Source organism: Anoplopoma fimbria, chromosome 13, assembly GCF_027596085.1.
Source record: "Anoplopoma fimbria isolate UVic2021 breed Golden Eagle Sablefish chromosome 13, Afim_UVic_2022, whole genome shotgun sequence".
NCBI lineage: Eukaryota > Metazoa > Chordata > Actinopteri > Perciformes > Anoplopomatidae > Anoplopoma > Anoplopoma fimbria.
In genome coordinates, this window is record NC_072461.1 from 8,567,741 (window position 1) to 8,590,928 (window position 23,188).

Consider the following 23,188-nt stretch of genomic DNA (forward strand, 5'->3'; position numbering starts at 1 on the left):
TCAAAATTAATAACCACGGCAGCATGTTTATCATAGCGCACTTTCACACCCAACCTGCCAGAAATAATCACCTCAGTGTTTGGGTGTGTGTGACAGAGGGAGAGAGAGAGAGTGTGTGAGAGAGAGAGAGAGAGAGATAGAGAGAGAGAGGAAGAAAGAAAAGAAGGTAGGAGAGAGAGACAGAGGAAGACACACAGAGAGACAACTGGAGGAGAGATGAAGTGTGAAAAAGAGACAGAAGCAAAGAGAATAAGCGGCCCGACGTAACGTGAGAGAGAAATGAAGGGAAAGCCTGCAAACATGCACACGTGAGCATCTGCCATACCTAATCACTCTGCCTCCACTACACCTCGTTGGTTTTCCCTGCACCTTTTCTCGCCATCATGTCTGACAACAGGGCAACACTGGCCCTCCTTGTGTATTCACTCTGCTAAGCAGGACTGTAATCTCCGCTGACAGCCAATCTGCTCCAACAACGCAGGCCTGAGTAAATAAAAAGAAGCGTTTGGGTTTTTAACCCAAACTAAAAGAAGCATGAAATTCTCAGTAGTGGTCGCTTAACAGTAAATTGAAGATCCTGAGAAAATACAAAAGCAGAGAAGGAGACGAGGCGAGGACAGGGGAAGGCCCCCTCAGCACCTCTCCTCAAATACAGAGAGACAAGACGAGGACAAATGTCTGTCGGTCGCTGGTTCGGGCTCCGCTGACATTTTCCATGGCATTTAAAAAACATCCAAGAAAACCAAAAGGAAAAAAAAAAGACAGGGGGGGGCACCTAAAAATAGTTTGCTAGGGGAAACATATGTGCTGCCCGGTTATACAATAGATAGCCTGACCTGAGGGGTTTTTCTCACCTCCCCACAGTCTCCTGCTTTCTCTCACGGAGAGGAACCTTTATAGCTTTACTCAGCAGCTTCTTAGGTCAGTTGGAAAATGTGTCCTTTTACTTTTTTCTAGTAGTAAGACTGTTGAGCTGACTGTGGTACATATTTATGTCAAAAGTGTAAGTAGGTTAAAAGCAGGGAAAGAAAATAAGTTCCTCTCAAACCAAGGCCCACATTTATCAAACTGACAGATGACATATGAAAGGTAAAAGTGTATGATTTATAAAGCTTTCTATCATATTTCATTGTACATAAATGCTCTTCGTTCTTCAGAGCGTAGAGGGCGCTGGCGAGCATCCATTTGCATATAATAGCTATTATATTAATGCATTAAATGTATATTTAATGTTATAGTTTCATATCCAGACTGTAGTAAGAATCCTTCATACATGAGTATACCCATGTAATACCTTGTTTGAACGTTATACTTTGTAGCATTTTGTGATAGGAGTTATGAAACCGAAAAAGGTTTTATTTTACAATATTTAGCCAATTACCTGCCAGCTTGTCTATTACTGCATTGCTCAGAGAATCACCTGTTTATATTTCAGCCAGTTTATTATAATTCCATCCCTATTTAAACAGCTGGAAGCATGACAGATTTCACAGAAGTAAAAAGAAATAACACATTGAATGAGTTCAATGTGTTATTTCTGTATAGGCTTTACGGAATAACATCTCAGTAAGGAGATTGAAGGCTTTTTCAACAGAATCAACAATGGGTCTGGGTTAAATCCTTTCGCCTGATTGGCGTTACCTTCACGATCATCTTAAAGGGCATCACCTTGACTTTGCTGTAAGTAGAAGCAGAGCGCTCTGTTAACGTTCCAGAGTCTTTTCTTTGTTCGTTTTTTACACTATAGGTTCACTGTTTAAATTGTTATTTCGTGCAACTCTCAGCTCTTTGACAAATACAGGCGCTGGTCACCTCCACTGTGGCAAAGCAAAGTAGAGCAACCAACTGTCATTTGACACGTCGTTGATCATACTGATGTGTCATGGACTCATTCGATTTTTGGGGGGAGGGATTAACACTTCTCCAGACGTCGTGGGATCTGCCAGCTGGCTGCAACAGCCTTGGAGTGAGCCTCCACTGCAAACGCCTCCAAATCCACACGACTTACACTGTTAGGAGAAGGTGCGTTTCTGGGAGAATACTTCTCCAATTATTTCCCGCTTCATAAGCTCCTGAAAGTCAGAGTGGGCCCCCGGTCATCCCTCATCGAGTCCGATTTTTTGCGCAAGAGGGGACAAAAAAAAATGTAGAACAGCCAATTTGGGCTGTGATTTGTGATGCTCAGAAGTGATGGAGATATGCAGGGAATGTTAGCCCAGAAGGAAAAACAACAAAGAAGGAGAAAGGGATGAATATCGAACCCCTGTTTAAATTAAGCTGTCGGAAAGACTGAGAGATGAAGAAAGAGAGAAAGAGAGAGAGGGAGGAAAGAACGCCAGGGCTTTTGGGAAATGCCCAACTTCCAACAATACCGATCTCATAAAAAGAAATGACTCATTTGCTCCATGCATCTGCTTTCAACAAAGAATTCAGGCCAACTGACCAGAGCTTGTACACAAACACACACATAAATCTTCATGTCAACACTAGATGCCTGTCCAGCAGCAGGGTTAATGTTAGCAGAGTAAGACGCTGACTCTTTGCTTTGACCAAAACCCATGAGGGGGCTTCACCGCAAACTTATATTGCAACACATTCACACGTAAAACAAAATGTAGACATTCACATAAAATACATATTTAATCTCCTTATTTCTGGCAGAAAAACAAAACTAATTATAGAAATAAGTTACACTACAAAATCTACAGTCTCTGCTGGGGAAAACAGGTCTCTAGGTATAAAATAATCCTTACACATACAACAAAAAACAAACACACAATGATCTCAGAAATCACAAGTACTACATGCACCCAACACAAAAGCTCCCCGGAGTTTTCTGTTAGATGAAAAAGAAAAAATATGAAAGAAAACCATTTAACTTTGACACTGTGTTCTCAACCTGCTTCTGAAAAAAAGTGAGCGGCGCCATTTGCTCAGCCGTTCCACTTTGATCATGACTCACTCCCCGTTTTCAAACGCGCTGACATTTGAAAAACACTATCCCACATTCGTCTGCTATCATCGCCGGATGAGGATACGGAGAAATAACAGGGCCAACAACAGCGGCCACCTGCAGCACATCACATCTCGTCTCCCCGAGAAATGGCGGTGAACAAAAAAAATAGGCGTCCTACTGTCACAATCTGCCTGTCGGGCATCGACAATGGGAAGTCCATATTTGGTCATCATTTCTCCCTTTCTTACACTGAGACGCCGTTTTTCGGCCATTACTGGGAGAGATAAGGGGAGCCAGAGGACACGGTTGTTATTCTTTTTTATTTTCCTTACAGATGAGAGAAGAGAAGACCGAAAAAGAGAGGAGAAGGGACGAAAATAATGACTGAAGCGCTTTACCGCCTACCGAGCTCCATCTCTCCAATTGCCCCTTGTAGGGGGACAAATTGATCCTGGAAATAAGGGGTCATTTCCTCTGCCTGTTTACCTGTTCACAGCACACTGTCATCAGTTTGATACACGCACACCAAAGCTGACCCAGCTGTGCCCTCGGACAGCTAATGTGAGGGAGGGTTGAGTCATTCTGGTCCTCACTGTGACAACAAGTGTATGTGTGTGTGTGTGTGTGTGTGTGTGTGTGTGTGTGTGTGTGTGTGTGTGTGTGTGTGTGTGTGTGTGTGTGTGTGTGTGTGTGTGTGTGTGTATGCTGACTTCTCCAAGAGCAGTGACCCAGATGACCTTTACATCTTTGAACCTTGAGCCAAATAAACCGTTTCAGCCTCTCTGCAGATATACACGGACAGTCTGTCTTTACCAGAAAACTGTCATCGATTGAATTTAAACAGCAATTGTCACACTCCTCAGACAACCTGCTGGAGTTTGTGTGCATGTTTGTATTGTTGGGTGTGTTTTTGTAAGTTAAAAACTATTATTTAGATTTAAGCAATTAGTATCAATCACAGTCCTAATTATTGTCAAATTATTACAGTACCGAACAAAATATGCAAAAAAGAGCTAGAAACAACAACACTGAAACCGAAAAATACCTCTGTTTAACAGAATCTACAATTATTATTATTGATGTTACTGATATTATTGTTATTATTAATATTGACAGTTACATTGAACATTAAAGGGAGGCGAACGGACAGAAAAAAGCTAAACTACAACCTTTTATATAACTGAAGCATTTAGTCTTCATGTTCTCAGCACTATAGCTTGGGGAATTATCTACGTGATGAACAATAAATTCCTAGGTTTTGTGAAAAATGAACACAAACTGTAAGTTTGTCTGAGACTGCTCCTGTCTCCTGAGGATCGTGATAAACAATAGATGAGAGCCCTGATACCATCACAACACTTCATACTGCTTCAAGCTTTAGCCATAACCTTCCTCTGTCACCTGAATAGGTCTTGAAATATCCCCTCTTCAAACCAGGCTCTGTATATTCCCCATCATCAACATGGACCTTCTGGTGCTTGATGTTCTTTTAATCAGTTTGGTTGCATTGACTCTTTAAATGCCCCGCTCGACCACCAAGCCAGCTTCCGGCCCCTCTTCCTCCTGTCCGCTCCGAGCTGTGTGACTGTAAAGTGTGACGATAAAGCGGCTTATGACTGGTGGCTTTTATTTGTTTGCTCCGAGTCCTTGAACAGCAGACAGCATGTACATAATACACACAAACAAACAAAAACACACACTCACAGACACACACACATAGGTCTGCAGGTCCAGGAGGCAGGGCAAAAAGAAAATGGCCCAGCATTTACTTCTGCTGGATTTTTCAAACTCCTCCTCTGGGGGGAGAAGGGAGGTTGAGCAGAGCAGCAAGCATGTAGGACGACCACCTCAGCCAGCAACATACTGTGTGCTGCTACGCACACACAACATCCTCATGTACCTTTATCTCCCACACAGGCTGCCACACACACACACACACACACACACACACACACACACACACACACACACACACACACACACACACACACACACACACACACACACACACACACACACACACACACACACACACACACACACACACACACACACGACATTCTAAATTCCAATATTCCCACAAGGGATCCTGACACACACGACATTCTAAATTCCAATATTCCCACAAGGGATCCTGACACACACAAACCTTCAGCCCCTAAACCAATGCAGCAAATATCATTATGGAATCAATGCAGCCTTGAATCAATCGAGGCTGTGAGTGTGCACGTGCGTGTGTGTGCTGTATGTGCATGAGTGCGATAAAGGGAAGAAGTTGATAACACCATGTGCTCCTGTGAGGATTTCACCAAACTCTGTGGATTTTCTTGGTGTGATTGGAACGAGGCAGTAGGAGGTAAGGTATTACCGTAACCTTCCCATCGCCTGTCTGCGGCTAACTCAATAACGTGGGAATAATTTCACACGAGCGCACACACACACATGCATCCTTTGTTGCTATGCACCATGGTAAATTCAATATTGTGCTCACACTCTTAAGCCAAGAGTGGGAGTACAGTCGGCAGAGAAGCCACAGCCTTCGCTGTAAATCAATAGATTAAATAGAAAGGTATGAATAAAACACAAGATAATAAATAAAAGAGGAGATGCTTTACTCTCCCCGTCGTATTCTGTGCAAGTTGTCTCCCGTGTGAAAAGAAAGGAGGAAACGAAAGAACAGTGTTGGTCTTTTCAACTTGTGGTTATAATTCTTGTGTTCTTCTGTAAATGTCATTACTGAAACATCTAGAGCTAAGAGGCAGATGTTTCGAACCAGCTTGAACATAATCATCTCAAATATGGTTCAGCTCTAAAGGTTTTTGTGAGTGTTTCCGTGAGTGTGGTTTGTGTGTAGAGCTGTTGAAATCCTTTATCGACTAATAAACAAGTTGATTTAATTGAGAAATCGTTCAAACAGTTTCTCCATTGTCCCTCTGCAGATTAAAGGGGCCCTGTGGAGTTTATACTCTCTGTTTCTCACCAAAACATTCCTCCTTGAGGCCTAACAATGCTGAATGCATTTCCTTCCTCGTGACCCGTTTGCAATATCTATAATATTTTGAGGCCTCCATTGTTTACATCCACGTTTAGATCAGATAGCAGTCTACTTCTCCCCTGCCTTCATTGGCATGTTTCTTGGGGTGTTACCGCCGCCGACTGTTCATCAGCCAAATAGCTGGAAACCATCAGCAGGAATGTGTCTCATGTCATCAACTGATGTGCATTACACAGACTCACATAATCATTACTTCATGGGGCTGCTCGTGGTGGAAAGCTCCACTGGTTGCCGTAAAAGGAGTGACCCAGAAGTTTCTCATAATCCCATGCTTATTAAAAGGCAAAGGCACATTTGTGCATATTATTGTGATACCAGAGAAGCAACTATTACTGCTTATTAATCAATAACAGCTCCCCATGAAAAGATGATAAAAACATGACTAAATCGATGAAAGATTTATTTGCCAACTTAGACCCTAAAGAGCCATTAGGGCCCCCACTTTACCTGATACCTGATTCACTTTAGGTATTGGCAAACACATAAGTGTCTGGATTTATCATGATACCACTGTTTGATTATACCAATTTGATCTTATACTAACTGTATGTTTTTTTTTGTTATTGCCTTGTTTATACTTACTAAGGAGGAGGCTAAGCCGATGGCTGCTACCAGATGCACTCTACAGTACTGGTCTTTACCACTAGGCAATACTTGACTTGACGTACCTGTCGTTGATGCTCCAGTTGAGGCAGAGGTTGAGGGAGCTGAGGTTGCGACATTTCCTCACCACCTCCATCACCGTCTCATTGTTGAGCTCCGAGATGTGCCGCAGGTCCAGGACATTCAGGTTCCGCAGCTACAAGAGGCAAAACACAAACGGGTTTGAATCTGTCGTCCCTTTTTGCAGTCAAAAATGATGTCAGCTTCTTTTTTTTTCAGTGTATTAATTACAATCGTTTTTGTGTAGATTTAATGCAAAACTAGGCGGCCCCATCAAGAAACCAAAATAATATAAAATGTATATTTCACCATTTTGTTTTGTAAGGAGAACACATAAGAAGCGATTTACAGATCAGACATGTGTGCTCAGAAAAGCTATTTTATTTCAGCTCTTTTACATAAACACGTGACAATAAAAAAAAGAAAGCTACAGGAAGAGTAGTATTTGGTGAAGGCATGTATGGTGTACACGTCTGCTGAAATAAATGGAAGATTTTGATGTATCCGCAAGGAAAGTGGCAGAATGAAACCTAACAAGGCAGATAAATGGTGGAAAATGTCTCGCTGTTACTGTTCATCATTCGGTGCCTGCACGCCTGGTGTGAGGGGTTATGAGCCAATATGAGCATTCACTTTCCCCTCTTCCTTTCATCTCTCCAACTTCCAATAATCCCTCTTTCCGATCTGAATACTTTATAAGAGGGGGGTTTAGATTAATCCTCAAGTGAAAAATCTCCACTTCCTGACGCACTCTTAGAAACCCACACTCACCCACTCCTGTGGCTTTTCAAGTCGCAGCGCAGGTGTGTTTTCTCTGATACATGCTCAGAACTATTTAAGGCATAGGTGCATGCACACATTTACGCTGTCACGCTGTCACGCTGACACACACACACACACACACACACACACACACACACACACACACACACACACACACACACACACACACACACACACACACACACACACACACACACACACACACACACACACACACACACACACACACACACAGGGGATGCGAGATAATAGAGGTATGATATTCCGGCCGGCCGCATAGGGAGACAGGGAGGTAAATGTCAGGGCCAAGGCTAAAGAGAAAACAAGCTTACAGTTGGTGTTAAGATCACTGAGCACTGTTGTCGGCTCCATAGGCGTGACATATACCTACCAGCATGGAGACACATGGGGGGAACGGATAAGGGCCGGGGCTCACTGGGTGTAAGTAAGCACACATGCAAACACTCCTCCATGTTCCCACGTACCGAGAGTCAAAACACACACGACTGCAAACAAACAGCGGTGAGTGTGTGATGCTGCACTGCGCTAAGATTGTAAAAAGAAAAAATAGAAAGGCTTTCAAACCCTTGACTTCTGTCCGGCTGCTCTTTTGTCTGTGTTTATATGTACTCCTCGACTTGGATCCACACCTCTTGCGATAAAAGTTCTGCGTAGGTATAAAATAAACATGAAACAGATTTGGTTTGTGGCAAATCCGTCACCCAGACTCTGAAGACACGACTTACATATACTAATGAAATAAACATTAAAACAGCTCACGCGTGCAAAGACGGTCAAGAATGCAGCAGTGATCGAAAGGGACAGCTGAACTGACATGATGAACAATGGTATTTAATGAACAGGGAAAAACACCCTCAACTGTGTGAATTAACATAGACACGAACGTGCACAAGCAGACGCACACACACGTGCACGGAAACCCACGTTTACAGACACACAACCACACACAAACCGTCATTTGCCCCTGTGGCCAGTCTCAGATCGAAGTGATTAATTATTCATGCAGAATTAGGCTGATCTGTGTGTGTGTGTGTGTGTGTGTGTGTGTGTGTGTGTGTGTGTGTGTGTGTGTGTGTGTGTGTGTGTGTTGTTATTGTTTTCACAACAAAAGCACTGCAAAAATCAAACCTGGATGTGGGCTAAGTGACCACTACCACTGACATCCACTCGCGTCACGCTGTCAAAACACACATACACACCCACACCCACACACACACACACACACACACACACACACACACACACACACACACTATCATTTGCATTCAATATTTATGGTTATTGAGCCTGGAGTACATTTTTAAAGCCCCGACATCAAAAGTAGTATTTGTTCTCCAAATCCTCAAAAATGCTTAGGTCTGCTGTAGTAGAATTTCTACTACAACCAATAGAAACCGTCCCATTGATGTGGATAACCAATGAGAAACCAGGCCAACCAGTGTGAGTTTTCATTGGCTGACGGTGTAGCTAGGTTGAAAATAAAAAAAATATGAACACTTAGCAGATGTCTGCATGAAAGGGAAGAGGCAGAGTCACGGCTGAGACTGTAACTTTGTTAATCCAATCCGTGGAAATAAAAACACCGAAGAGAAAATAAATCCCACAGTTTAGCAGACATCTGCCCAAAGAAAAATACCCCTCCAATTCCAAAATGAAAAGTCACACAAAAAGACAAGCTCTCAGTAATTAGTCACACCTCCAGAATGTGACGGGCCGCAGTGCCAGTGTTTGTTTTCTCATAGTTGACAGATTATCATAATTTGACTCATAGGTGAAGGGTTTTAATGCTTCCAATCTTATTTAATCATTTCCACTCATGATGCAGCTTCTTTTCCGTGAAACGAGTATAAACAGACGCGGAAGAGAAAGAAAAATAAATGGAGAGAAATTGGGGGAGAAGGGAGTGCAAAAGCAGCACAGAGAGGGGAAAAAGAGAGACGGAGACAGAGGGAAAAAAATGTGAAAGAGTGAAGGGAGCAAGTGAGAGAGGAAAAAGCGCAACAGCAGAGAGAGCGGGGGATTTGGTGAGGGGTTCGGCAGGTTTTTCTTCTCGTTGGCTGCGGTCTGTAACCAGGCAGAGTTGGTCCCGTCTCCTCTGAGTTGGCAGCTACACCTGGATAATTATTCATGCTGTTCATAAAAAAACACCTGCAGAATCCAGCTGCTCTGAGGCCAGCGTGTCGTCCCCCGCCCTGCGAACGCTAGTGCAAGACGCAGAACTGAACGCTGATTATATGAATATTCCAATTCATAAATATTTTCCTTGGAGTTGAGTTTTTTCCATTTAATGCTCATGTATACCTCAACTCCACAACATGTCAGACAGAAATATTTAACTTTTTACTCTACTACATTCATTTAAATATTATCACTTTTAAATTTAGATTTTATTGAAAAATATATGACTGGTTCATAAAAATATAAATATACATATATATATATAGTCATAAGAGAATATTTAGAAGTACCTTGACCAGATCTTTTTTTTTTTGCTTACATTTAACTGCTTACATTTAAATGCATTAATTATAATAATAATAATAATAATAATAATAATAATAATAATAATAATAATCTTGTATTTGAATACTATTGCACTCTTTGCTTTTGATATTTTCAGAAAAAATTGTTGCTTATACTTGTTAAAGTACTTTAGGTGCTAATTCAATATGACAATGATGCAATTTAGTTTTTCTATGGTATCGTATCGTGATGAAATCATATATCGAGATATTATGATACAAAATAACATTGTATATATTGATATTCACAAGCGAATAATAACTCATACTAAAATCTAAAAATACTATGCACAGGTTCTCATTTAAATCAGAAATTACTAAGTACTTTTCATTTGTCGAGTATTTAATTTAAACAAGAGTATACAACACTGTGCAATGCATTTATTTCATATCGATTATTTATTCACTGAATTACCAGAGAACACACTATATTGTTATATATATTGTTATAGAGATATGAATGGACAATATGATAAAAAGTTTTGGGTCATTTTGCCCAAATTTTGCTTTTACTAAAGCAGAATTTTGGATACTGGACTTTTACTTAATTGCTATCAATTTTTTGTATTACTGCTTTCATTTAAGCAAATTATCTCAATGCTTCCTCTACTACTAACTAAAACACGCACAACAAGCTAAATAAAATAATCAATAATACCAATGGCCAATCAAATAAGTATAAAAAAATAAGTATTTCCTAGGTAGTGAAGTTCATCATGAAAAATGAAATCAGTTAACTTTAAAACCATGACTGACTCAATTCATCTGTACTAAAATCTATTTTGAAAATGTCTTAAAAATCTGTGTTTAATTCAATTGTTCAATTGTGCCAAAAAATGTATTAATATATAGAGAGCAGGAAATGAATTAATTTCACAGAATCATAAAATTTGGATATGAATCTTAGTTCACAGACAGAACACATCCCACCTTTATGCAAAGATAAGAGAGAAGCAATCACTTCAGATTGTACCAGGGCTGGATGTGCAAACAGACCTCGCCACATTTCTGTGTTAAAGAGGTTGTTTTAATTCAGTCCACATGACCAGAGGAAACCTCTCTCCTACGGGAAAAAAAGAGCCTGAGTCAGAGGTCAAACTCAAAACGCCACTTTAAATGAAAGAAAAATAACGGGCTGTTTCAAAGGCACGCTATCCTCCAGCCAAGCATGGGCTGGAGTTCAATATTTGAAAAGGTTGATTTGACACTTTATTACATTAGTGTATGTCAGAGTCTGGCACACAGTGGGTGAGTGTGTGTGTGTGTGTGTGTGTGTGTGTGTGTGTGTGTGTGTGTGTGTGTGTGTGTGTGTGTGTGTGTGTGTGTGTGTGTGTGTGTGTGTGTGTGTGTGTGTGTGTATACCTCTGACTACAGAGCTATAACTACCTGTGCTCTTACTTAATTTATTTACACAACGTCAAGCATCATGATGCCAGACAGGAAGTGGAGGCCTGGCGGACCCCATGCAAAGGATATGATGTCATGGTTTTGAACGCCGGCATAAAGCAGCAGGAGTTCACGGCTGTTGCTGTCCATAAACCTCAGCGTCCCGGGCCACGAGCAGCTAGATGACATTTAAAAAGCTCGGACAGAGCTAGCGTTGTTTCAGTCATAAATAGCCAAGATGTTGGGGTTTGGAAAATATGAGCTGCTGTTTCATTGCTGTAGTGGATTTATAACCGCTTGGAGATTTAGTGTTTGAGTTTAGTCAATGAACAATATATGTCCTAATGTGGGAAATGCATGTGGATCCACCAAAAAAAATTTAAATAATAAAAAATAAATCTGTGAAAAAGAGGGGGAAAAAGTAGCTTTTCAGTGAAACTAACAGGCGTAACTGTGGAAACTCTCCGTTCTCAGGCCGGCAGAGATGAGTAGACACAAGTTGAAATCCTCATAACAATGCAGGTGGAAGTTTGGACAGTCACTTTGATTCGACATTCAAAGTCCCCGAGCGAGAAGTCACCTAGGGTGTTGTGGAGGTGGCATTGTGGGCCCCGACACATTTTGCTCGGCTGTCCGCATGTGTTGGAGACCGCGTGAGACGGGGTGAGGCGGGGTGAGGCGAGGGAGGAAGGAAGGGAGGGAGGGAGAAAGGTGGGACAAATGGCAGCAGTGTCACTAGGTGAATACGAGTGTGCACTCATGCATATACGCTTTGTTTTCTTGTTTTGTTTTGCTTTTTTTTTTCTCCTTCCGTATCAGAGCATCCCAGACAGTTCAGTCAGACAGGAGAAAGCTGTGTCGAGACAATCCCTCTGCGGCAGGCCTAAATCACACGCCACCCACCTCCCCCCTCCCTCCAGACACACACTCAGAAAAAAGAAAACATACAGACATATAAATACATAGAGGCCTGTGCAGACAGCAGACAGATTGATATGAATATTTGAAAAAGGACTGAGGCAAAAGCTGGAAAGGCCACGGGTCTGGTATCACAAATACATTGTCTGCATCAGTCACGGACCGGTGAGCTGATCCCTATGTGTGTGTGTGTGTGTGTGTGTGTGTGTGTGTGTGTGTGTGTGTGTGTGTGTGTGTGTGTGCGTGTGTGTGTGTGTGTACATGTGGTTAACTTCTCTCTTTATCTGTCTTGTGCCCATCTACTGTCTATCACTTATTTCCCCCCCTCTCCTCCCTCCCTCCTCCATCTCTCTCGCTCTCTTTCTCCCTTACAGTCTCTAATCCTGCATGTGTTGGTGTTGATAACAAACTCAGCGGCGAGGAAAGGCTCGAGGAGATAGAGAGCGTTGGTTTCTCTTCGGCGCTCTAAGCCAAATGACCACATAGGCACGCACACACACACACACGCACACATAGAAATACACAAGTGCGAGTTAGTGCTACAGCACTGGATGACAGTCACAGTACAGTGACACTAGTTGGGCCAATAATGAGACATGATACGTCCCCCCCATTCCTCCTCCTCCAGAGGTCAAAAAATCTCTCTATCTCTGTCTGTCTCTGGGTTAAATGTCTCAGAGCCAAATGAATTATTCCTAAATTACTTTTGCAAAAGACACACATCATCCTTAGGCCCTTCTCTGCTCATTAAATTCATAAATCCCCCAATCTCCTCCATACAGCGGTGAAGAAAATTATTATTACGATTTCGACTCATTCTGCGACCCCCACAACCCCATTACCTTTCTTCCTCCAAATCCCCTCCGCTCCTTCATTTCCCCTTTATCCTCTCCACCACCCCCTGAGACACAACACACATGTGTAAGTAGACAATCACACACACATTTGTACATAAGAAAAAAGGTACACGTAGACGTAAACACACACACACTCACACACACACACGTACTTCCTTGGTTTGTGTTGGGGGTTATCAGTTTGACACAGGGCACTGTGATTATGTATTTTCTGTGCTCCAGTCAGAGGGGGGAGATAAGGGGCCGGCAGACTACAGCAAAGCCAGACACCACTCATCCTGCATGGGGTGGGAGCGGTGGAGTGGAAGGTGTGAAGGTGACAGTGGGGGAAGACCTGTATCTTCACCCTTTTTTATGTGTTACACCACTTTAAAACCTATTTCTAAAGCTTTGGTCATGTGGTCATGGCAATTTGGCCCCCAATATGGGGGGAAAAAAGGAAATTATTATATTTCTCAAATTTGAACTCAGGATGTTGCAAGTACACGCCGCTCCACTCAGCCACCGGGATGGATCGAACATATGATTCTGGTTATGAAATTAAATAGCTTCCCTGTCAAAACCCAGACTGTTTTATTTGCTCATAAACACACAGAGAGAATGAGGTATCGCCCGTGGTCCAATTCTGTCAAATTTGGAGAGCATTTATCAAAAGGGCCCAACTTTTTTTTTTTCTCTCTTTCTGGGGGAAGAACAACAAAAGCACTGGAGCGGCACGGGCGAATTAATCTACAAGACCATAAATTAAGACCAGAAACATCCAAGTTCTGCACATCAGAGAGACAACACACAGCTATTACAGCCTCCAAATATACCTCGTTTCATCTCTGACACATTCTTCAACAGTCTCTCCATTTGTTATGTCGTTGGCCTCCTCGCGCTCTCTCTCTCTCTCCCGAGGGTGGGAACTTTCACACACACACACACACTCACATACACATACAAAAAGGCATTTTGAGGCCCACAGGGCAGCGATAGGCTGATGTATGAGGAGGGGCATTGTGGGTAGGCATGACAGGCAAAGGGAAGCCATCAGTGGGACATCTAAGGCTCGGGGAATGAAGGCTCTCTGGCACCCAGAGCTGCTCTCAAACACTGGCTCTCTGATAGAGCCGACCTTGGACTTAATCACTACCAGAAGAAAAGAGCGCCCGCTTGACGGGAAGATGGAAGGACGGTGGGAGAGCGTCTATGTGTGTGTGTGTGTGTGTGAGAGAGAGAGAGAGAGAGAGAGAGAGAGAGAGAGAAAGAAACAGACAGAAACACAGGAACCAGTAGAGTAAAAGAGAGAAATACAGAGTGACAATGACCTAAGGCAGAAAGAGACTGAACGGAAAAGTAGACGTGAACAGGTAACGGCACCGTTCAAAGAGATGGATAATGAGTCTGACGGTGTGGCCGAGGCTGCCTGAGAAGTAAAGGGAGAGCAAAGAAAATACAGTATGTTATCTGCACACATTCCCTCAAAGATACGCACATCTATTGCGCTTTCAGTGGAAAAAACTGAATAAATAGAGTGACTAAAAACACAATAAAACCACAATAAAACACATATAAAGTTCTCACATTAGCTGCTGAGGGAGAGCGAGGAACCACCGAGAGCTCTGGGACACCCACAGAGCCTCCACCTCGAGATGGTTTGTATCCACGACGCAGCCTTGGGATGTGAGAGGCCTCATCAATAGAACTATTATTAATGTCAAAAAGCTCACAGCCAGCTTTGAGCCTCAATCTCCACACCAACCGTTAATAAGAAACACAGTGGTAAGGCAACATAACTCATCATACACATGTTTGCTCTTTAAATTCATAAATGTTTTTGTTTTGACTTAATTGATGACGTCTGTAATGTTTGATTTCCAACCAGTAAGGACAGCTTGTTTTTTGCTAAGCAGGCTTTACTCTTTCAGCCAGCAGAAATCCTGATTGTTCCCTTTTAGTCGCTAACGAGACGATGATTTATCAAACGCCGCCTGGCTACAAATATCGAACGGTGTTGCACATCACAGATGAGCCGCACAGCTCGCACGTAGGGCTGAAAACACTGGAAAACCATTAGAGGAGCGTACATGCTGCAGCGTTACAGCCACTCCACAGACCATCTGCATCGAACTCAGCGCCACGGGTGGCCTATTCCAACCATCGGCTCACTTGATTAAGAAAATACGATTTCAATTGATTTCCTCATACACTAATTTGTGAGAAGTCAGTATTAAAAAAAAATATCAATCTGAAATGAGTGTGTCATATGAGAGAAGTTAATAAAAGTAATGGATTTTCTTCCCTTTTTTTCCTGGTGGTAGCTGAATAGAAAGTGGGGAGGTTGGGAAGATTATCAGAGAGAGAGAGAGAGAGAGAGAGAGAGAGAGAGAGAGAGAGAAAGAGCAATCGAGGAAGAAACGAAGTGGGAGGGAGTGTGTGATAATCGAACAAGAGAGGAGCGCTGCGGTCCTGGAATCGCATGCAGGTCCACGGAGTCATCAGAAATGCAACGATTCTAAAAGCGAGAATATGATTTTCAATCGACACAGGATGGGACCAAGTGGGAGCGAATGAGAGGAGGAATCAACTGCTAAACGAGATAATTACTGTCAGAGATTATAGAGGGACGGAGAGAGAGGGCACGGATACAGAGAGGGACTCGGAAATGGGGGCTGAGATGACAGAAACAAAAAAAAGAGATCAATCTGTGCAGACAAAACGAATGTGGTTAAGGCATCATCCACGAAACACTTCTGCCTCATCACGATTCATAAAGTATTATCAAAACCTACGTATGTTAGAAACATTTCTGAAGATATTTACTCAGTCAAAGATCTTTATATTGAGGTGTAGTCCGACTGATTTTTGTGACTGATTTGAGAGTTAGAAAATCCAGTAACGATGTATTGCTCTATAGTATTTAATTACATAAACCTTTTTTATCCTTTAAAGAGTAACCTATATCTTGCCTTTGCTGACCTCCAGTGGTTTAACTTCTCGCCTTGCTGCAGTGATGTAGAAGTGTACCACAAGGCGAGTCGGTACACTGTGACATCACTGTTGGGTGCTGTTACAGGTGTAAGGTGTAAGATTCTGGGTGGGTCAAAGGGTGAAACAGGGTATTTACTGAAATGGAAACTCAAACTATGTAATGGTGCTTAAACTATCTTTGGCATTTCTGTAGTGCAGTTTCTTTAGTTGTCCATTGCTCAATGAGGAGGTATTAAAGATACACTCAGTGGCCATTTTATTAGGTGCACCTGCACAATCGAATGCAATTTAATACTGCAGCTCTGTTGTAACATCCATCTTCATGAAGTTCACAATGTTCAGTTTACATGTAAATTCAATCCTATATTTATTATTCAGGTCATAGATATGGTTTGTGTTGTGCTACACTACTAAACTCAAGGCTCAACAGTACAATTTAATTAACACCTCTATGACAGTGTCAACTAAAATATAAAAGGACAGTTTAGCCCAAAATCAAAAAATTCTATTGTTTGTTCTTTTTCCTCTGTGTAGTGCCATTTATCAATCTACATTGTTTTGATGCGAGTCGCCTAGTTTTGGAGATATCGGCCGTGGAGATGTCTAACTTCTCTACAGTATAATGGGACCTTATGGCACTAAGCATCAAGGTCTGTGGATTATCTTGAGTATCCGACTGATGATAACCAGAAAGGGACATTGCTGTTGAGTATTTGAGTACTTTTTCAAAAGTATTTTTGGCACTTTGAGCACAATAAACCGAGGCAGACATATCTAATGCCAATGTCTCCAAAACTAAGCAACTCGCACCAAAACAATCTAGATTGATAAATGGCCCTACAGGTTAGAGGTAACATATATATGTTTGATTTTGGGGTAAACTGTCCCTTTAACATTTTAAGCATAATAAAAGTAGACTTTATGGCAGAAAAGTTGTATTTGATTTCATTGGAGGGTTATACAAATGCACAATTGGTATGTATGTGTGTGTAGTAGTGTCATTTCTAGAGCGTTTTTGTTGTATCAAGTTGGACAAGATGGAAAATATAGTTCTGTATGCATCTCTGGCATCTCATCTTGGTAAATTAATTCCATTTTTTTTTTTTTTAAAGCAAAGCAAAACATAAACAAAGTTATTTTTCAGATTAATCAAAATGGCCATTTTAAAATATATGTATAAATATGATCAGATTTATTGACTTGCTCATCTGAACTCCTAAAACTTCACCTTGGTTAATACTGTAATAAATAATAATGAGCTGTGCTAGACTGTGCGTGTGGACCGATGTGTATGCGTCCACCTCCAGGTATGCTAATGCTGTTATGACTGGCTGGCTTCATTACTGTCTGTCTACAACACACTGGCCAAGGTCAGTGGAGGCTGCAGAGATGATAGGGGGCCAAACCCATGAGCACAAATTAATCTGCTGTTTAATCTAATAATGCAGCGGGGCACCGGGTGTCTCAGTCCTATTAACACAACTGTAATTGCATTTGAGGAGGAATGGATGCGCGCAGCCCACAAGGGTACGTTCACACTTGCGTGTACACCAAGAGTTCATCAAACACAAATCGAATTGTATTACACAAGCACACACGGGTTTCGGACATACCATGCACAGTCACACACAGGTGCCCACACACGTTCCACACAGATGTTAAGTTGGGAAATAAATGAGAAGAGGAGTGCGGTGCTGTGCTTACTTGGTGAATTCAATCCAAGCAATCACCGGGTGAGTGCATGTGTGTCCATGTTTATATGGCACGGAACAACTTAAAACCGTGGAGCCCTGCTCATTAGCATGGTAATATCCAAACAGCGGGGTGTAGTCGGAACAGCAGCGTATTATTAGGATTCATCTCATTAGGCTTTCATGAGATTTTAAAGTTAACACCAAATAACTTCAAAACTGAGTCTGAGATAAAACACACAGCGAGGCCCTGAGTTTACTCTCCAAAAGTTAATTTCCCCCCCTGGAGATGCTGCGCGGCCGGCGGCAAACGTGGAGCGCTGGCCCGCGGTAACAGGATCAGACTAAAATGGTAGTCACGCTATAGAACTTCAGTTGACATTTACTGATAAAAGTGATTACTTTCAAAAAAGTGAAAGTGTAGACTTCTTTTAATCCGTGCTTGAGGAGCTGCCGTAATTCAATTTATACGCATTTTTTTACGCATTTAAGCGTTTAACTTGAGTTCTTATAATGGGTCACAAATGAGTGTCCAGGGAACAACATGAGTGTGTGATACTTACCGCGGTAAGATGGATGACCCCCTGTGAGGTCACCGGGCATCCCATGAAGCCGACGAACTGCAGCTCAGGACAATGCTCTGCAACGGCTCGCACAGACCGATCAGTGACCTGGACAATAGAAAAGCAGAGGGAAGACAGTTTAAAGTGGTTGCCGAGGTAAGAAACTTCTTTATCGTCATAGTTGAAATAGTTGTGACTGTTATTTTTCTAGAGGTTCATGTTTTTTTGGGGGGGGGTTTCGGGATCTACATATGGGATACAAGGTGAAGAAAGACGTCTGATATTAATTTGCCATTTTGCAGAAGGATACCGGAGAAAACAGCTAAAAGAGAGGCGTGGGCGTCGGCCTATGATGGATGGACCGCTGGCCATCCTTCACCCAGCCGTCTACTAACAGCTCATAATGGATCAGAGATCAATAGGGAAGCAGAACATTTCCAGCAGCTTCCACAGTAGACATCAATACGGGGTATCGATAGCTACTTTACCCCCCCCACACACACACTCTTCACACTCAACATGGTAACAATATGTAGGAGATTGTTGTTCCTCTCCGAAGGCTTCCTTTGTGCTTCCTCAAACTCTTCATCAATCACAGACAAGATGAGAAGAAGAGAGACAGAACAGAGAGAATTGACTGTAAGCTGTGATTAATCGGGAAAATGAAGAAGAACAAACATCAAAGAACTCTAGAGAACAAAAAATATCACTTTTTCAAGGCATACTTGTCAAAGTCTTCAAAGTTTCTTTATGAAATTCACAAAAACCATTATTTGAATACATGCACATGAAGTAGCGACGGATGAATATGCAAACAACTCCTTATAAACTTAAACACATTTGAAAACAGTCTGTCAGAGTGCACTTGGGCTGAAATCTAATTCTGACATGTTTTGAAAGGTAATTCAAAGAATGCCTGAACTTTGATGTTTAATACAAAATACTGAATGGAGGGAAATTCAGAACAAGCATTTAGACGACTAGAGCTTGAGGAGGAGGCAAAGGAGGCATAATGTAAGTTACAATATCTATGTACCATTAACATAATTCAAATGAATCAAAGACTATTTGGGCATAACCTGTTGTTTTCTCCAACACATAAGCCTCTTTTCAACCAAGTAGTCCAGTTCTGTTCAGTTCTGTTCAGTTCATTAAATATTAGAACGGTTATTTTCTTGTTTCCATAAAAAAAAGTTGTGGATAGGATGTGGTGCTTTTTTTAATACCAGCTCTGTCAATGTCTCAGGCGAGCTGAGCCCATACTAGAAGGTTAAATCACTGCAGACTACTGATTGGTCAGAGAGAATCGTCACTAGCGCAACATGGCGGCAGTTTAACATAGCAGTTGTTCTGTCAACAGAGACCACAATGTTTTATTTACCCGACACAGCTTTTAAAAAAATGGCAGTCAACAAAACTGCGCCTTACACTCTGCTGGACACTAGCTAAATTGACGCAGTACAGACGTGTTTGGCTGTTGATGAATGGATCCAGTGGCGATGCTAAGCCCATCAGCTGAGAATCCTGCCTACACTGAGGGGTACTATCTTCAGTGGAAACACGGCATAGAGAAAAGGGCCTGAAACCAAAAGTGAGTCGAGTTGATTACTGGACAAAAGACAAACAAAATACAATACCACTTCTGTAGAGCTAAAGGAAACTCAATATGTTGAATTTGCAATTGCGTGTCTGTTGGCGGACTTGTAGGGAAAAGGATGGGAAAAGCTTTGTTTCTGATGCAAAAGGGGGATCCTTTAAAGTATGACTGAATTATTAGTCATGATGCAGGAAGGTTTACAAACAGTTCATCAACCAGTGTTTCTCCTGAGTATCTTTACTGCATGTTGACATGATAATTCATTACACTGTAGAGCATACCTTTACAATTTATATGATTTTCCATATACGTTTTGGTAACAGGTGATGAGTGCACCTCTGTAACGTTGCGCTATACTTTAGCCTTGGGTTGAAATGTTTGAATGATTTTGATGCACACTGCTAGTGGATGTCACACTGTGACCTGACAGCCAAGAACACAAAGCCATTCTCCCTGCCTCACCTCTGTTCAGCGTTAGTCTGGTGTGCTTATGGATCCATTTGGCGCCCTACCTAGTAACACTGATTACACTACTATTTGTAAGCCTTGCTCCGTACTGATTACTATACTTGTTCATACACCTCAATCTCTCCCTCTCTTTTCCTCCCCGTCTCACTGGCTTCCTTCCCCCTTCAGGTTTACCTTAAAGGTTACCGAGTCCAGGCAGAGGAAGATGGAAAACCCAGAGAGACAGCCAGGGGAAAGAGAAGTCACAAAAAGAAAGAACAAGGTGTCCATTCATCTTTCACCAAGTCACATGCAGCATGGCTTATCTGGGTAAAACACCTCCTATAACTCTGGTGAAGCTCAAAGGTATGTTTCTCACCTTATCAGAAAGAAGACAAAGTACTTGTAAAGTACAAAATGGTTCATAAAGGAATGTGACTGCAAAGGCCCTTCCAGTCACAGTGGGAGGCAGTGGTAATACGTTTTGAGGTGTAATTTAGCGATGAACAAGGTGTTAGAGAACGAGGTCTGTAAATGAATAGTTGTACCATCCACTCTATGTCATTTTGTATTAAACGCTGAATAAGGCTACCAAAATGTTACGATTGACTTTCAAGAAACTGTTAACACACTGTTAAAGGGTTACAACTCCAAGACCGGACAACGCCATCGTAGCAACCTGTCAATCACAAGGTAGCAATGCCCTGAAGTATTTCCTGCTTTATGGTCTATTTGACTCTAAATGGGACCATATTTAACTAAATGAACATCATCCTGTAATGAACAAGACTTGAAACTAGAGATTGAGACCATAAACTCATGTTTACAATGTTTACTGAGGTAATAAATCAAGTGAGAAAAAGGGTTATTTTTAATAGATTTCTATTAAATCAGAAGAGTTGCCCAACCAGAAGAGTTGCCCCCTAATGGCCATTAGAGAGAATGCAAATTTGGTCCACTTTTGCATAGGCTTCCCTTTTCAGACCCGGAGGCTGTCGCCCGGTTCAGATTGAATTATCTTTATTTTTGCTGCATTGTTATTAAATTCCCTCTAACGCCCTAAATAGGTCAAAGTTTTAATACTTTGGTTGCAAAACTAACGACATTCCCATGTCTGTGCTAATTAGCAAATGATAGCATGCTATAATGCTCCAATCAAAGGGTGACTATGGTAAACAATATATCAGATGAACATTTGCATGCTGGCATTGTCACTGAGAGCATGTTAGCACTTCCCTCACAGAGGTGCTGGTATGGCCGTACACAAGCCCATTCTACACGGTATAAGTTATTGTTTTAAACAGCAGTGTAGTCGTTGAGAAAGAAGCAGGCTGCAAGGGAGTTGTGTATGCATGAGAAGTAGTCTTCCTTCTTCCAACTGTTCTGATAAAACTTCTCACTCAAAACAGATCTGTTCATCCCGGACACAGCTGTGTGTTCAGGTTGTAGTCTCACTGTACTTGCTAGCTTTGAACAGAACGGTTTTTCAGAGCAATCAATAATTGGATGCAGCTTCAAATTCTACGCCCCAGGTTTGGACCCACAACACAGCTCCCTGCAGTCAGAAAAGATTAACTGAAGGTGAGTCAGCGCTCTCGCTCTGAGACACTGATGCATATGGAACCTGATCTGTTGGGCCGGGTGGAGACAGGCGGAAGAGTGGAGCGGAGTGGTCTTTTTGAGTATGAAACTTGGAAGAATTTTTTTTTAAAAAGGCTCCAGAAGGAACAGTCTGAACTGAGCAGCTGGCAGGTGAAGTGAGCTGGCCAGAGCTCTCTCCCCCCCCACACACACAACTTGGCCTCTGCCAGAAAACCATCAAGGAAAACATTTTCAGGTTGACTACCAGCAGATTCAGAAAGCAACGCAACCGCCGTGATGCTTAAATCAGAACCGTCTGTGAAAGAAGCAAACGAATCACAGCAGAGGCCACCCCAGACTTCTATGCTGGTGTTTGTGCTGTAAGAGTGTCTGGGTGCAGTTGTGGTGTGTGTGTGTGTGTGTGTGTGTGTGTGTGTGTGTGTGTGTGTGTGTGTGTGTGTGTGTGTGTGTGTGTGTGTGTGTGTGTGTGTGTGTGTGTGTGTGTGTGTGTAAACTTGTGTGTTAAAGCAGAAGAGCAGGTTACACATCTACAGTAACTCTCAGCAGGTGAGAGGGGAGACAGAAAAAAAATAAAATTCCACCAGAGCAGAACAGGCCAGGAGGGCATGTACCGTGTCAGATTAGGTTTGTGTGTGTGAGTGAGTGTGTTAAGTTTGTGTGTGTGTGTGTGTGTGTGTGTGTGTGTGTGTGTGTGTGTGTGTGTGTGTGAGTGTGTGTGAGTGTGTGTGAGTGTGTGTGTGTGTGTGTGAGTGTGTGTGAGTGCGAGTGAGGCCATGTGAGTTTGTAACTAAGATTTGTCTCCAACCCACAAAACACAAAAACCCGTCCCAAATTTCTCTTTGCTCCCCCTCCCTCCCTCCTTCCCTCCTCTGCCTCAACCTTTCATGGACTTTGATTTAAAAACATGAAAAGAGACATGGCCGGGCTTTGGAGAAGAAGTGGCTAGCCAAGAGAGGTCTTAAAGCCTTTTAGAAGGGATCTGGTTTAATGGTCTCTGGGTGAAGGAGGTAAGGAAAGCAAGGAAAAAAAGAAAAAAAAAAAGTGGGCTGGAATGGTGGAAATGCTGCAGTCATAAAGATAGCCTTTGTGTGTGTGTGTGTGTGTGCGTGCGTGCGTGTGTTAAAGAGCTGGAAGGTAATTGTTGAGAGTGCTGT

The 23,188-nt window shown here is 42.2% G+C and overlaps 1 protein-coding gene across 1 annotated transcript in view; it reads right to left on the reverse strand.

Moving 5' to 3' along the window:
* The window catches only part of fbxl17 (F-box and leucine-rich repeat protein 17), a 210,483-nt gene that overhangs the window by 123,563 nt on the left and 63,732 nt on the right, over positions 1 to 23,188 (reverse strand). The window contains exons 7-8 of the mRNA XM_054610745.1: positions 18,389 to 18,496; positions 6,680 to 6,810 (exon numbers count right to left, since the gene is read on the reverse strand). Of these exons, the coding sequence (XP_054466720.1) occupies positions 6,680 to 6,810; positions 18,389 to 18,496 (239 nt within the window). The remainder of the gene's footprint in view (positions 1 to 6,679; positions 6,811 to 18,388; positions 18,497 to 23,188) is intronic.